Source organism: Rattus rattus, chromosome 9 (assembly GCF_011064425.1).
Source record: "Rattus rattus isolate New Zealand chromosome 9, Rrattus_CSIRO_v1, whole genome shotgun sequence".
Taxonomy (NCBI): Eukaryota; Metazoa; Chordata; class Mammalia; order Rodentia; family Muridae; genus Rattus; species Rattus rattus.
In genome coordinates this window covers 91,962,642-91,977,134 of record NC_046162.1, presented here as the reverse complement: position 1 = coordinate 91,977,134, position 14,493 = coordinate 91,962,642, and the positions used below count along the sequence as shown (strand labels likewise).

General features: G+C 51.9%; 2 protein-coding genes across 2 annotated transcripts in view; one reads left to right on the top strand and one right to left on the bottom strand.

The window, feature by feature from the left end:
* The first annotated feature begins 217 nt into the window (after positions 1-217).
* Slc46a1 (solute carrier family 46 member 1) lies at positions 218-6,674 on the top strand. The gene is made up of 5 exons (XM_032913275.1): positions 218-503; positions 833-1,685; positions 3,283-3,366; positions 5,482-5,638; positions 6,148-6,674. The coding sequence occupies exons 1-5, from the start codon at positions 276-278 to the stop codon at positions 6,203-6,205; spliced, it is 1,380 nt and encodes a 459-aa protein (XP_032769166.1). The 5' UTR covers positions 218-275; the 3' UTR covers positions 6,206-6,674.
* Positions 6,675-9,211: 2,537 nt separating this feature from the next.
* Sarm1 (sterile alpha and TIR motif containing 1) overlaps positions 9,212-14,493 on the bottom strand; it is a 22,797-nt gene continuing 17,515 nt past the window's right edge. The window contains exons 8-9 of the mRNA XM_032912771.1: positions 10,911-11,032; positions 9,212-9,895 (exon numbers count right to left, since the gene is read on the bottom strand). Coding sequence (XP_032768662.1) covers positions 9,766-9,895; positions 10,911-11,032 — 252 coding nt within the window. The 3' untranslated portion in view covers positions 9,212-9,765. The remainder of the gene's footprint in view (positions 9,896-10,910; positions 11,033-14,493) is intronic.

The window sequence follows — 14,493 nt, the reverse complement described above, 5'->3', positions numbered from 1 at the left end:
ATATTCTGATTATTCTTTTGAGTGTTCCTAGGCTCAGGAGGGAGGGCTGCAACAAGGTGGTATCTTTGCGGTGCCTGAAGTGACGTCACACCACAGGGATTCTAACTCAACTATACCCATCCCAGAGAGGAGCGGACCAAAGCTTTAGAGACTGTCTCACGCTCCGCCCCTCCAGACTTTAACAGAAGGATTCGAAGCCCGCGCAGGCGCAGAGAGCGCAGACTGGTCCGCCTCTCGCAGCTGGTTCCGAGGTGTCAGCCCCTCCGTGTTCGCGCATGGAGGGGCGCGTGAGCCCCGTGGGCTCGTCCCACCGTCTCCTCACCGCCGCCGTGCTGTTCCGCGGCCCCGTGGAGCCCCTCGTTTTCCTAGCCAACTTTGCGCTGGTTCTACAGGGACCGCTCACCACACAGTACATTTGGCACCGGATCAGCACCGAGCTCGGATACAATGGCACCCGCCACCGGGAGAACTGTGGCAACCAGAGCGCGGATCCCGTCCTGAAGGTAGCAGGGACCAGAGCAGCTGTTAACACCGAGCGCGGCACGGGGCGGGGCCTGTGGAAGATGGGGTCCCCGAGGGGACGCACGTGGCATGGTGGGCGGGCCAGACCAAAGAGGGCCTGCCCTGGCTGGCTGCCTTGCGGTGGACCTAGGAAAGCCTGGGCTGGAGGGTTAATATAAGCGCGGAGAAGGAGGGAATGCTTCTCCGGGGCCTGTTTTTACAAGTTGAAGGAACTTTCCAAGAGGCTTAGGGCCCTAAAGCAAGGCTCCCAAGATGGTGATGGTAGCTAACCAAAGTGAGGGCCTGCGCGCTGGCGATTGTGTCTTTACAGGAAGTGGAGACCCTGACATCCCACTGGACCCTCTACATGAACGTGGGAGGCTTCCTGGTGGGACTCTTCTGGTCCACCCTCCTAGGAGCCTGGAGTGACCGCGTGGGTCGCCGCCCATTGCTGGTGCTGGCCTCTCTTGGTCTGCTGCTCCAGGCCGTGGTGTCCATCTTTGTGGTGCAACTACAACTACACATCGGGTTCTTCGTGCTTGGCCGAGCCCTTTGTGCCCTTCTGGGAGATTTCAACGGCCTTCTTGCTGCTAGCTTTGCCTCTGTGGCTGATGTTAGCTCTAATCACAGTCGCACCTTCCGGATGGCTCTGCTGGAAGCATGCATTGGTGTGGCCGGGACCCTGGCAAGCCTTCTTGGGGGTCACTGGCTCCGGGCCCAGGGTTATGCCAACCCTTTCTGGCTGGCTTTGGCCGTGCTGATCGTTATGACTCTATATGCAGCATTCTGTTTTGGTGAGACAGTGAAGGAGCCAAAGTCCACGAGGCTTTTCACGCTCCGCCATCACCGATCCATTGTCCAGCTGTATGTGGTCCCAGCCCCAGAGAAGTCCAGGATGCATCTAGCCCTGTACTCATTGGCCATATTCGTGGTGGTCACTGTGCACTTTGGGGCTCAAGACATCCTGACACTCTATGAGCTAAGCACACCTCTCTGCTGGGACTCCAAGCTGATTGGCTATGGCTCAGCAGCCCAGCACTTACCCTACCTCACCAGCCTGCTGGGCCTGAGACTTCTGCAGTTCTGCCTGGCCGATACCTGGGTGGCTGAGATTGGCCTGGCCTTCAACATCCTGGGAATGGTGGTCTTTGCGTTTGCAACCATCACACCCCTCATGTTCACAGGTAAAGTGAAAATGGGCCCGTTCACCCATTGCCCCCCCTACCCCCGAATGTGGTTCAAGCCCGTGTCTTTGGATCCAGAGTTATATTCTCAGCCTGTGCAGAGGACAGACACCTGAGAAACCACAGAAAGATAGCATCTCTGATATAAAGTACGGAGCTTTAGTGGCCCAAGTAACGCATGGACGTCATCAGTCTTGTTAGGACTGGAGAGCGAAAGGCAGAAGCATGGCTCATAAGCTAATCGCTTCACCCCTTGGCCTCCCAAAGTCCAGGCCATTAATGTCTTGATCTTTGGCTCTCGGATAAGAATCACAGGGCCTCCCTCGAGGATCTTGTTTAGAGACAGGCTCAGACTTGGTCTCTGATTTTCTGTGTAGCTGAAGATGACTTTGAACTTCTGATCCTTCTCTGCGTCCTGGACGCTGGGATCACAGGTGTTAACCACAACACCCTGCCTTCTTTCGGGCTTGTTAAAAAGCTACAGTCTCTAAAATTCCTGCTGACTCAGCTCCCCTCCTCTTCCTTCCCTCCCCCTTCCTCTTGTTGCTGCCTCCCTCCTGACTCTCCCGAGAAGAGGGGCAGCTGGCCGGAGAATGAAGAAGTTAACTCCTTAAAAAAACATAAGTGTATTCTGCTAGAGTCCGGAACCGCACTGTGTGGCAGAGTCAGATGTTTGATGGTAGCAACTGTGTTCACTCAGCTGCTGGACTGATAATAAAACCAAAGGGACCAGGTCCCGTTCACCCAAGGCCACGGACCTCAGAAGTGCTAATATGAAAGACGCTGCACCACAGGCTCAGCAGAATTTGCAAACATCGAGTACCTGTGGGTAGCCAGATGCCAGGGCCGAGGAACTCGAGCGCTATGCCCTCAGCATGCACCCCTCACAGACGGCGCCTCCTTAGCCCATGCATTAGTTCCCCAAAGTGGCTGAAGCAGATGGCCACACACTGGGCAGCTTAACGGAGAGGTATTCTCTCAGTGTTAGAGGTCAGTACCAGTGTCTGTCACAGGACAATGCTCCCTGCAGGGGCACTAGGAGAGACGCTGTTTCTCATCTCCTTGAGCCTCTGCTGTGGGCGGGCTCCCTCTGGTCCGGGCCACTTCTTTATCAACCTGTTAAAAAGGAGAGTTTCCGTCAAGGTTCTTCCTGGTTAAACCTGTAAAGACTCATTTTCCATGGAAGATAGTTCACAGGTTTAGGGCCTGTCTTCCAGGCTGTTTACTCAACCTCTCACCCTGTAGAACCATCCTCCAGCAGAGACCTGTGGTCTTCCACTTATGCACCAGGAGATGGTGGGTGACCTTAGACAACACACAGCAGACAGTGGTAACCCAACTCCAATGCCAAGGCTCGTTTTCTGGAACCTGCCACCTCCTTTCTAGAGCCGGGTGGGCACTGGAGGTATTTGGACAAAGCCGTTGGTGGGGCTTGGACAAAGCAAAGTGAGGGGAGCTCTCACTTAACAGAGTGGGCAGACAGCTTCTGCACTTTCCTCCTGGGTCCAACATCTGTCCCTCCAGCGCTGTGTGTGGGACCTCTGCTGATGTTAGACAGCCCTCCCTGATGGCTGTTTCCTGACCAATTTTTCTGCAGGGTACGGATTACTCTTCCTGTCATTGGTCACTACGCCTGTGATCCGGGCCAAGCTCTCCAAGCTAGTGAGCGAGTCGGAGCAGGGTAAGTGTCAGCATCAGTCTGTGTCTGGTCCCTCGTGCCCAGGGGTGCCCGAAGAGGCAAATGGACAGTTGTGGTCAAGGATGGCCTGCCTTCTACCCTCACCTGGAGGAGTAAGTAATCAAATCAGATGCACCTCTGTTCCACACTAAGAGCTGGCAGAAGATAAATGCTGTGAATTTCTGTATGGAGCTACGATTGCTATCAATAGAGCACAATCAAGTCCTTCCTGAGTAACCACTGCAGAGTTTGTCTCTCTAGACCTCCTCTTTCCCATCTGTAAAATGGGTGTGATGACACCAGAGTTTCCTGCTTCTCTGGGGGAGGGGGTCACAGTACATAGGCCCAGAGGGAATGAAACAATGCGCCTGAGGCTTTGTTGTCCCCAGTTGACCGGTGAAGAAAGAGAGGCTTAGAGTGTTAAACTGAGTTCTTCAAGGTTGCTCAGTGAATAATGGCCCTGGATGGATGGATGCATGGGTGTGCACACAGGTTCACCTAGATGTAGGTGCAGAGAGTGACTTCAGGGTCTTGAGGAGCATGGTGTCACTGGTTTGGGTAGTGTAGCTAACCAGTTGCCTAGTGGGTCTCCTGTCTCCACCTCCTAAGTATTTATGTGAGTTCAGGGCATCCTAACTGGGCCTCCCGGAAGCACGGCCAGTGTTTCATCCACCGATTCGGCTCCATGGCGGCCCCCACCTCCCCGAACACACCACACCCCTGTGCCCACCCCCTGTTCCCACCTCCCACTCCTTCGTGTTTCTAAGAGCACTTGGTCTTGTAGCTGGGTTTCAGCCCCTCGGCTCTGTTCTGGACCTGTTACTTCCTCTGTGACACGAGGTCGTTGTTCTACAGGACACTGGAAGGCCCTTGTAGTCCGACAGTTGAGTCTCTGTTTCTATTGGGCTAGCGCTCCTTTTGCAACAACTGGGTTACAAAGCTGGGACCTGTGGCACAGGTTTGGGTGTCTGCTAAAACGCCTTATTCATTCATTCAATGCCCTTCTCTTTGTTTTGGTTTATTTTGAAACAGGGTCTTTGCTAAGTAGCCCAGGCTGGCCTTGAACTCAAAATCTTGCTTCAGCTTCCCAAGAGCTGGGATTACAGTTGTGTTCCACCGCGTAAGCGGGCAGTGGACTTGTTTCACTCAGCACACTTACTGTACCCTCTGTGGGAAATTAGCGCCCCTTAGCAACCAGCTCCAGTAGGAGGCCACCTGTGACAGGTGCTCTCCATTTCAGAGTTACTGGCCATCCGTGCAATAGCTATCGTCCTTTCGTAGGACGACGAGCAGTGACCCAGAAAGAGAAGCCCCTCAGTAAGCACACAGCTGTGAGCGTTGAATAAGTAAATAACATTTCCAAAGTGGAGATACCTGTCAAGCTCCGGTTAGACATCACCACGGATAGAATCGGCGAAAGCACTTGCCACCAAGCCTGGTGACCCGAGTTTGATATTGAGGGAGCACATGGAAGGAGAGAATCAGCCCCTGAAAAGTAGTCCTCAGACTTCCACACACGCCTCACACGAGCGACACACACCCATGAATAAGTGTAATAAAACGTTTTTTTAAAAAAAGTCATCATGGTGGCACTCCCTTGTAATCTGAGCACTCAAGAGGCTGAGGCAGGAGGATTGCAAGTTCAAGGGCAGTTGGAGCCATGTAGGGAGACCATTTCTCAAAACAAACCCAACTAGGCTGCAGAGAGATGGCTCAGCCTTTACTATCATAAACCGGAGGACCTGGGCTCGGTTCCCAGCACCCACATGGTGACTCATGACCATCTGTAATTCCATTTTGGGGGGATCTGACACTCTCTTCTAGCTTCCAAGGGCACCAGGCATGCAAGTGGCACAGAGACAGACATACATGCAGACAAAACACGCATATACATGCACGTAATTTTAACAGTGAATAGCCATGTGTTTAATAGCTCTTCTGCCAGGCGCATCCCATGGATGACCTCACAGAATTTTTACTTCAACACTGAGAGTAGGAGGCACAGGTGAGGGAGGAGAGACTCAGGGGGGCCACCCCAGGCCATACAGCTGTGAAGTGGAGCTGCCCTCATTTGACCCTGGGTCTTTCCAACTCTGAAGTGTGTTTTTTCACTTGCAGGTGCTCTCTTTTCAGCTGTGGCCTGTGTGAATAGCTTGGCCATGTTGATGGCCTCCGGCATCTTCAACTCACTCTACCCGGCCACTCTGAACTTCATGAAGGGCTTCCCCTTCCTCCTGGGAGCTGGCCTCCTCTTTATCCCGGCCATTCTGATTGGGTAATAGAGGGCCCCGACCTTGCCTGCTCATCATGGAGTCTAACTTTCCTAGGAGCTTCCTGTCTCCCCTGCTCCTAACTGAGAAAGGAGCCCTTGTCCTGTAGGTGTCCCGCTCCAGGGCTGACCCGATCCCAATGCAGATGGTTGCCTGGTCTTTCAGGAGCCATTACAGAGCAAGGTAGAGGGACATATGGGAGGAGTCAAGCTAACCGGAAAAGACTGAGTCCTCTGTCCATCAAGTTACCTCAGCCTGTCCCATCCCTGTGTTGCAGACAGGACTACAGTGGCAGAACTGTGTTCACAGAGAGCCCAGAGGACTTACTTGTGGCTAAGTCCCAGGCTAGCTGGCCCACTGAAGTCTTTAGAGCTCTTCTCTAGAGCCATCTGCTATGGACACTGGGGAGGGAGACACCTGGAGCTGCCCACCCAAATCTGTCTCATGTCACCTCTCCAGACTGGGTTGGGGGCTCCCCGTGTCAACTCTGAACTGTCTCTCTGGTCTCTCACAGGGTACTGGAGAAGGTTAATCCACACCCAGAGTTCCAGCAGTTTCCTCAGAACTCCTGAGCTGCCAGAAGCCATGAGGAGCAGTGGATCCACACCGACTCTATATACCTAAAGCCCAGTGCACCAGTGTCTCTGAGGACAGTACTCACTTTGGAAAGGGTGTTCAAGCCAGTTATGGGCAACACCTATTCTCTGACTGAGCCAGTCTCTGCTAGATACAGAATCTAGTCAGGAGAGGTCCACTCAGGGCAGGCTGCAGGGAGCCATCATGCAGAACCTTCCAGAGTAAAGGAGATGGCATTTAGGGGACTAAGCATGAGAATCTTTCTAGCCCATGGTATTAGGTCCCTACTGTGTTTGGTGGCCTCCAGGCACCCCTTAATGCTAACTGTGGTACCCGGGAGAGCAGTTTTGACACAGAGAAGCCTGTCTATGGTTGGGGATCAGTCCTTTACCACAGCCTATCCACCTTTGACCTCAGCCGTGCCAGTTGTCAGAGTAAATTGTTTGAATCAGTCTGAAAAGTTTACTGGGCTTTGGGGCTTTCTGTCTTCTCACTCTCTGCCTGTTTGGCACCAGCACCATCTGGGCTGGAGCTCCCGAGTTCCCTACGGGGTTGTGACTGGGTATTCCTATCCCTCCAGGCTCCAGCTGGTTTCTCCCTACACTGCTGAGGGATAAAGGGCTTTTGAGGCTTCATCAGCCCCATGGAGACACTTGGGCCCAAGCCCTGGCTGCCCCTTGCTGATACTCAGATGATTCATTCCCTGGCTGGCTTCATGGCTATTCCAGCCCCAGAAGGATCTCCTTTGGTTGCCATTTGGCCCCACCCACGTAGCTCAGTGTTGAGCAGTGTCATGTACAGAGACCACCCTTCCTGCTTTGGGGAAGTGAGCAGAGGTTGGGAAGACCTGGGCTCAAAGCTGAAAGGCAGAATCTTACCTAATGGGAAGCCACTGTCTTTAATGACTAACGGTCTTCTCCAAGCTGACCCAAAGTGGGACGTTTGTCATTCTTCAAAGTGGAACTGCCCATGAGAGCTAGACCCTGCAGCTTGTCTCTTCCTGCCCAAACTGTAAGCTAGTTTCCCTGCTGGAAGCCATACAGGTGAAAGAGATGTATCCCAGAGAAAACTAAGGCTCACTGAACTGCACCAGGGTCCATCTGGCTTCCACACTCCTGCCTCACTGTCCCTCTGGAGATAGGAAAGTCTAAGCAAGAAGAGGCTTCTGGGCTGGAGAGATGGCTCAGCGGTTAAGAGCACCTGACTGCTCTTCCAGAGGTCCTGAGTTCAATTCCCAGCAACCACATGGTGGCTCACAACCATCTGTAATGAGATCCGATGCCCCCTTCTAGTGTATCTGAAGACAGCTACAGGGATCTGACCCCACTGCCAAGAGGCTGTGAGAAGGGAAAGGCTCCACTCTGGCAGCATGTAACCTTGAATAAACCTACAGAAAACTGGATCAACACTCCCCCAAAACTGTCTGCAAGGACCTAACTGGATGCATTAGGAAGCACAGCTCTGAGATCCCTCCAGCTCCATACATCCCAGGATGGGATCCCCAGTGAAGGGATGAATGGTGTGGCTGGATCTTTAGCCCTGGACCCATAGACCATGGGTGGGTGTGGGATCTCCTGACTGGCCCCAATCTGGGGGGCAGGAGCTTGAGCTCAGCTGGGTGAAACCCTGGACCCATAGACCTGTGGGCTCAAGAGGGGGCCTCAGTGCCTGTCCACCATCAGTGTAGTCCACCATGTTAGTCACCACAGAGCATACTGTCTAGCTAGAGGAGGTTTGACCCTTTCGCTATCCTGGCTGGAACATAAGGCTGTGCTCTGGTTCCCCAGGAAGACAGTAGGGGACAGGTCAACAGGAGGCCAGAGGTAGTCGTAACATGCCCCAAACAAGAAGAATCAGAAGTTTCTTGAGTACTGCCCATGGGGATCTCTGGAGAGTGTGGGACTGAAGACAGAACATTTCCCAAGAGGAGACTCATACGCTGTATTGTCGTTGCATTTGTCATAGAGGGCACCATTCCATCTGCCTCACCTCAGAATAGGATGTGGGATTGTGACTGGTGACATGACTGTAGATAGTCACAGCCAGGGGCCAGCCACGACCTATGGAAGATGGACAGCGGGAGGAATCTGTCCCCAAGCCTGGAGAGAAAGCCTTTTGGCTCTCTGATAATGTGGACCGAGGGCAAGTAGCCTGGGCAGCTACAGGAGAGGTGTGACCCCACAACCCCCAGGAGACAGCAAGCAGGGTGGTGCCAGCTCATCCCAAGCTTGAGTCTGAGTAACGGCAAGAGCAGGCTTTCCTGCCTTCCTTGTCCAGTGGAGGGAGGGACATGGGACAATCCTGCTCAGTTATCTCTGTATGCCCTAGGCTCTGCCTTTCAGCCAAGACCCACCCCGTACTGCTCAGTTCTTTGTGGCCAGAGAGAGGCAGCTACCCAGCCTGGGCCACAGCCTTTAGGATGAGTCTCAGGACAGACCTAGACACTGCAGTGCTGGATGCCAGGGCTAGAGCTACCAATGACCTGGGGACCTGGTCCCATCACTCAGCCTCTCGGCTCTGTGAAACTGGAGAGACAGGGCTGGAAAAGGCTGCTGTGATGATTAGGGACCAGGGGAGGGGTGTTTGAAACATGGCTGGATTGGTGAGGGCTCTCCTACATCAGCTCCCCTGGGAATCTGAAAAAGGCAGAGACCCAGGCACTTCCCAGATGGCCTGCTCTGAACTTTCACAAGATTTCCCGATGGATTTGACACACTTTGGTGGGAGACACTGCCCCAGTATTAGACCTTGCCTGTGGATGGCTTGCCTGCTTCCCAGGGTGCAGGTTCTGTGCAGGCTACTGGTAATGTTGGGGCTCCCTGAGCAGGTGGGCGACAAGCCCTGTGTGTGGGTGAGGAGCCGGGGAAGCCAGGTGGAATAGGCTGGGCAGGAGCCTAAGGCACGCACAGAGGTTTGGGCTTGGGTGGGCTCTTGTGATCTCCTTGAAGAAGCAAGGGGTCCCTTCTTACACCAGGAGGGACAACAAGGCCAGGCAGAGAATTGATTCAGCCGCGCCCTGACTCCCACTATGCCAAAGGAGGCTGCCTAACAGAAGTCGAGAAGGGGTACCCAGTAGTTACAGAGCAAGGCCATGAGGCAGGAGGAAGCCGGGTGAGCCAGGAGCCAGGCACAATGTGAGTAGATAGACTTTGGGGGATTCCCAGCCCCAGCTTCCTCCTGAGCCCAGGTTTGGGGATCCAGACATTGTAGTTGCACTTACAGGAGGCTGCCAACCTCACCCTAATGAAGTTGGCTGCTCTTAGGTCGGTAGATAGGAAAATGGCCTTCCCCCGTCTTGGGTGTCCAGAACTAAGCAGGGACATGGCTCTGCATGGGAGCTGGAACCTGATGGCAGGGCCTGACACAGGAGTGTCCTCTCATCTAACCTGTGCCTGGCATCTCTGGGTTAGATGTAGGCCACAGGGTGGCAGCAGGGAAAGGACTGCCTGAGGACAGTCTGGCTTGCCTCAGCCAGGGTAGCATCTAGAGGAGCTATTCCTTTAAGGGTAGGGACATGAATCGGGGGTCACAGCAGGGCATGGGAACTGGAGACAGGTTAAGGCAGACCCATTGATGTAGCTCCCTCCAAACTGGTGTCAGAGCCGGCAGAGGAGTCCTGAGAGGGGCGACCCTGTAGGAAGCGGATGATTTTCTCGATGGTGGCCTCCTGGTACTCATGAGACCATCTGTGCACATAGAGAGCAAAATGGGTCAGAGGGTGAGTAGAGCCCTTGTGGGCCAGGGCCATCTGCTTCACCCAGGTGCTGCTGGTGGTCTGGAACACGCACGCACACACACACACACACACACACACACACACACACACACACACACACCCCACATACAACCCGCTGTGGGTTCATGTCTATATGTAGGCCAGGGCAGGCCCAAGATAAGGCAAGGTCTGTGTGTGATTGGGCAGTGAAAAAGAAAGGCGGGCTGAGAATTTTAGAGACGGGACAGAGAGTATGGAGGGAAAGAAGGAAGGAAGATGGAGGAAGAGAAGGATGACCCAGATCTGTGTGGCTTTAGAGAGCCACAGGTGGCTATGAATATCTTATAGGACAATTTGTCTTATCTAGGTGGGCACTTTATATCAATATCAATTGGCTCTGAGTTTATTGTGTGGACATTTTGTGGGGTGAGAATTTACTGATATAAATCTGATTTATAAATTGCAAGCCTCAAGAGTTTTGATTTTACCAGGTTATAGGAATATTTGTGACAGCTAACTGTGAGATGGGCAGCCACTGCATGGGGCTGGCGTGGCAGCGAAGCACCAAGGGAATTTAACAAGTCAGGTGGAAAGATTTCAGGACCGCCGGGCTGGAGAGTAACCAGCGGTGGTGTGGGATGATGCATTTTAAAATATCTAATGCTACACCCCCACCACCACACACACAAGCACATCCGCACACACCACATACACATACTACACACACACACACACACACACACACACGCCACACATACACACACACATGTACACACACACACTCACACACATACACTCATACACCACACACACACACACATACACACACACACACACACACACAAACACACATACACACCACACACACCACACACACACATGTACACACACACACACACATACACACACATACAAAGACACACACACACACACCACCACCACCACCACCGTTTCCTCCTTAACTCTCCCCAGAGCTTGAGGCTTACTTGATGCCGTTGAAGGTGAGTACAGCCTGCATATCCTCAGGCAGTGCCTGAGGCTCAGGCCACTCAAAGCCATCAATGATGGGCACAATGTTCTTGCTACAGCTTAAGGCAGTCACGATCTCCTGGAGAAAGAAGAAAGAAAAAGGAACTGAGTTTTATCTTGAATAACCCGTGCAGAAGCCCATGCCTTGGATGCTGTCCTCAGCACTACAGGGAAATGGCTGAGAGACTTCAGGAAGTGGGAACTAATTGGATAAAGGAGGGAATGGGGGTGGGATGGGGTTGGGCGGGGATAGGGTCATCCCTGGAAAGGTTTGGTAGAACCTTTCCCTTTTCCTACTCTGTGCCTCTGGCCACCGTGAACGTTCCAATTCAGAGCAGGACTCAAGGCAACAGGACCAGTGACCAAGGACCAAAAAGTTCGGAAACCATGGGCCAAGGTAAGTCTTCCTCCCTTGTGATGTCCTTGAGTGTTTTGTCACATGGTGAATATCTGGTTAACACAGACACCCTCTCCCCGATCCCACACAGCAGCCTGGCGGGTATGAGAGGACCCTTAGCCTGAGATGAGTGGGGGGCAAGACACTGGTTTGAAAATTTACCCTGACTTCTCTCAGCTTTTGCAGTATATTTTTTTTTTTTTTTATTTATTCATATATTTAATATAAGTACACTGTAGCTCTCTTTAGATACACCAGAAAAGGACATTGGATCTCTTTACAGATGGTTGTGAGCCACCATGTGGTTGCTGGGAATTGAACTCAGGACCTCTGGAAGAGCAGTCGGGTGCTCTTAACTGCTGAGCCATCTCGCCAGCCCCGGCAAGTCTTATTTTAAGAGAACATTTCATTGGAGCTTGCTTATAGTTTCAGAGGTTTGGTCCATTCTCACTGTGGTGGGAACATGGAAGAGTGCAGGCAGCCATGGTGCTAGAGAAGGAGCTGAGAGTTCTACAACCAGACCAGCCAGCAGCAGGAGACTGTGTGCCACATTGGGCATACCTTTAGCATATGAGACCTCCAAGCCAGCTCCCACAGTGACACTTCCTCCAGCAATGCGACACCTACTTCAACAAGGCCACACCTCCTAATAGTGCTACTCCCCATGGGCCAAGCATTCTAACCCATGAGTCTGTGGGGGCCATTCCTATTCAAACCATCTCAGTCTCTCCCTGGCCTAGAAGTCACCAGGTACACTAGGCTGGCCAGTGAACCTCAGGGACCATTGTGTGAAAAAAAAATCTGACGTCTCATTTCTGGACTTGACGTGGCTCATAGAGTAAAGTTCTATGTCCTTATGGTGGTCCACAAGGCCCTGTACAGTCAGCCACAGCCCACCTTTGAAACTCCACCCCTGCTTTGTCCTCTTAGTCAGAGCTTGCAGCTCCTTCCATTTTCTGCCTCTCTCCCTGCACAGGACCTTTGCACGTGCTGTGTACTTTGCCTAGAACATGGTTCCTTGCTCCCTAGCCTATATACACTCATGGTTTTGGTCTGAGCTCAATCAGTACTTCCCAAAGGAACCTGCTTTCACATCTCTGATCAAATTAGATCTCTTATGCAAATTCCCCAGGCTCTGAGGCTCATGGAACAGTTAAAACTTTAACTAATTCAGGGTTAATTTACTTCATACTTTTCTTCTCTGTGGTGTCACAAGATGATTCAGGGCAGGGGCCACGCCTGTTCTTCATTATTTCTTATTATCTCTCACCAAGCCCTGTTCATAGTCAGCCATTCTTAATCAGTGCCTGGACAGATGAATGAATGCAGCAAAACACTTAGTAGTGGGACTGCATTCTGAAATAAAAAGATCCAGGTTCACATTGACTACGACTGCTTAATTTTGATTGTTGGCCTTAGTGAGTTAAAAACACTCAGAGGACCAGTGAAATGCCTCAGCTGGTAAAGGTGTTTGCCACAGAGCTTGTCACCCTGAATTCAGTCCCTTTCACTGTGGAAGGAAAAGAACTAACTCTTTGTGTATTGTTCTTCAACTCTCTGTGTATACACAGAGACACACACAGAGTCACACACAGATACAGAGAAACACACACAGAGACGCACACATACACACACAGAGACGCACACACAGAGATGCACAGAGAGATACACACACACACACACTCACACACACAAACTAATATAAGCCATTGGGGAGGTACATTCACTTGGGTATGTGTGAGAATGTTTTAGTGAGGAGTAGTTGAAGGGGGATGAACTGCCCTGAATATGACTGGCACCATTCCACAGGCTGGGGTCCTAGACTGAATATAAGAGGGAGCGGGGAGAAGAAAGCCAGTTGAATGGCAACCTCCCCACTCCTCCCCCATCCAGAGAGGAGAGCTAACACCTTCCTCCAGCTACTGACAGGAGCTGGTCTTGCTTCCTGGCTTTCGCAGCCATGATGGATGAAGCCCCTGCATTGTGAGTCACAATAAACCTTTCCTCCCTCAAGTTTCTCTTTGTCCACTGTTTGGTTACAACCTTGAGAAAAGTAAGGAATATGCAGAATTTCTGACACAGGCTCTGTGACCTAAGGCAAAAATAATGGGCTTTCAAAGTCTGTTTTCTAATATGTAGAACAGGGTTAATGACAGTTAAATGATCTTACCGGATTGCTGTGTGGAATAATGGCTACATCCCACAGCAAGTGATTGGAGCGGGATTTAGTACTTAAAAACTGTGTATATTTAAGGAGCAGTTCAGTGGGGTGTGGTAACTCAGGACTGTAACTCTAGCATAGGAGAAGACTAAGGTGAGGAAGATTGTGATTAGAGGCTAGCCTGGGCTATGCATAGCTATACCCTATCTCCAAAAAGGGAAAAAAAATAAAAATTAAAAACAAATAATGTAAAGTGCAGAGGTGATGCTGTCCCACAGGCTGCTCTTCTGGGGACACTACTCGCTGTTAATGTTGACCTGGTAGCACTTACTGAATGGGTTTTGTCTTCTGAGGGGAACCTCAGGGACGGGACTTTTGAAAGTGCAGTTCACTTGTGGGTTTGTATATTGATTAGCCATTAAATGTGGCTTCCAGGAAGGGAGTATGAAGCCAGAGACAATTAGGCACTGCAAACAACTAAAGAGGATGACAGAGACCTCGGGACAAAATCCAAGGAGCAAGCCATATCTACCACCTGCCTGGGTGTTCCTTCCTCACCAGGCTCAGTGCTGGCGCCCAGGGGAAGAATGGTTATAGCTGCCACCCAGACTGGTCTCTGGAGCCTTGTCATCTGACAGATAATGGGAAGAAATGCCAAAGGGTGGGAGGTGCTACTCCCCAAGTCCCTCAAACCTGCAGCCCCAGGGGTCTCCAGATTAAGTCTTCTGAGGCTAAGCCCATCCTGGGCTGTGCACATGCACAACAGGTCTGAACTGGCCTGACACTCATAGACGATTCTCATCCCCTCAGAAGGTTGCCTGTCACCCTCCCAGAAGACATCTTCCTGGTCCCATGTCTCCCCCAGGAGCCAGGCTCCAGATTCAGCACCTCTTTCGTAGCCTCTAGGCCTCAGCCCTCTTTCCCACTGCCAACTTGGATGGCACTCCGTGTTTAGCCTCACACTCAGCACCCTAGCATCTCC

What these genes read in the sequence shown, in the direction of transcription:
- Slc46a1 (XM_032913275.1), top strand. Translation starts at nt 276, where the DNA reads ATGGAGGGGCGCGTGAGCCCCGTGGGCTCGTCCCACCGTCTCCTCACC. An exon ending in CACACCCCTCATGTTCACAG is followed by an intron (nt 1,686 to 3,282) that starts GTAAAGTGAAAA and finishes ATTTTTCTGCAG; the next exon opens with GGTACGGATTACTCTTCCTG. An exon ending in AGTGAGCGAGTCGGAGCAGG is followed by an intron (nt 3,367 to 5,481) that starts GTAAGTGTCAGC and finishes TTTCACTTGCAG; the next exon opens with GTGCTCTCTTTTCAGCTGTG.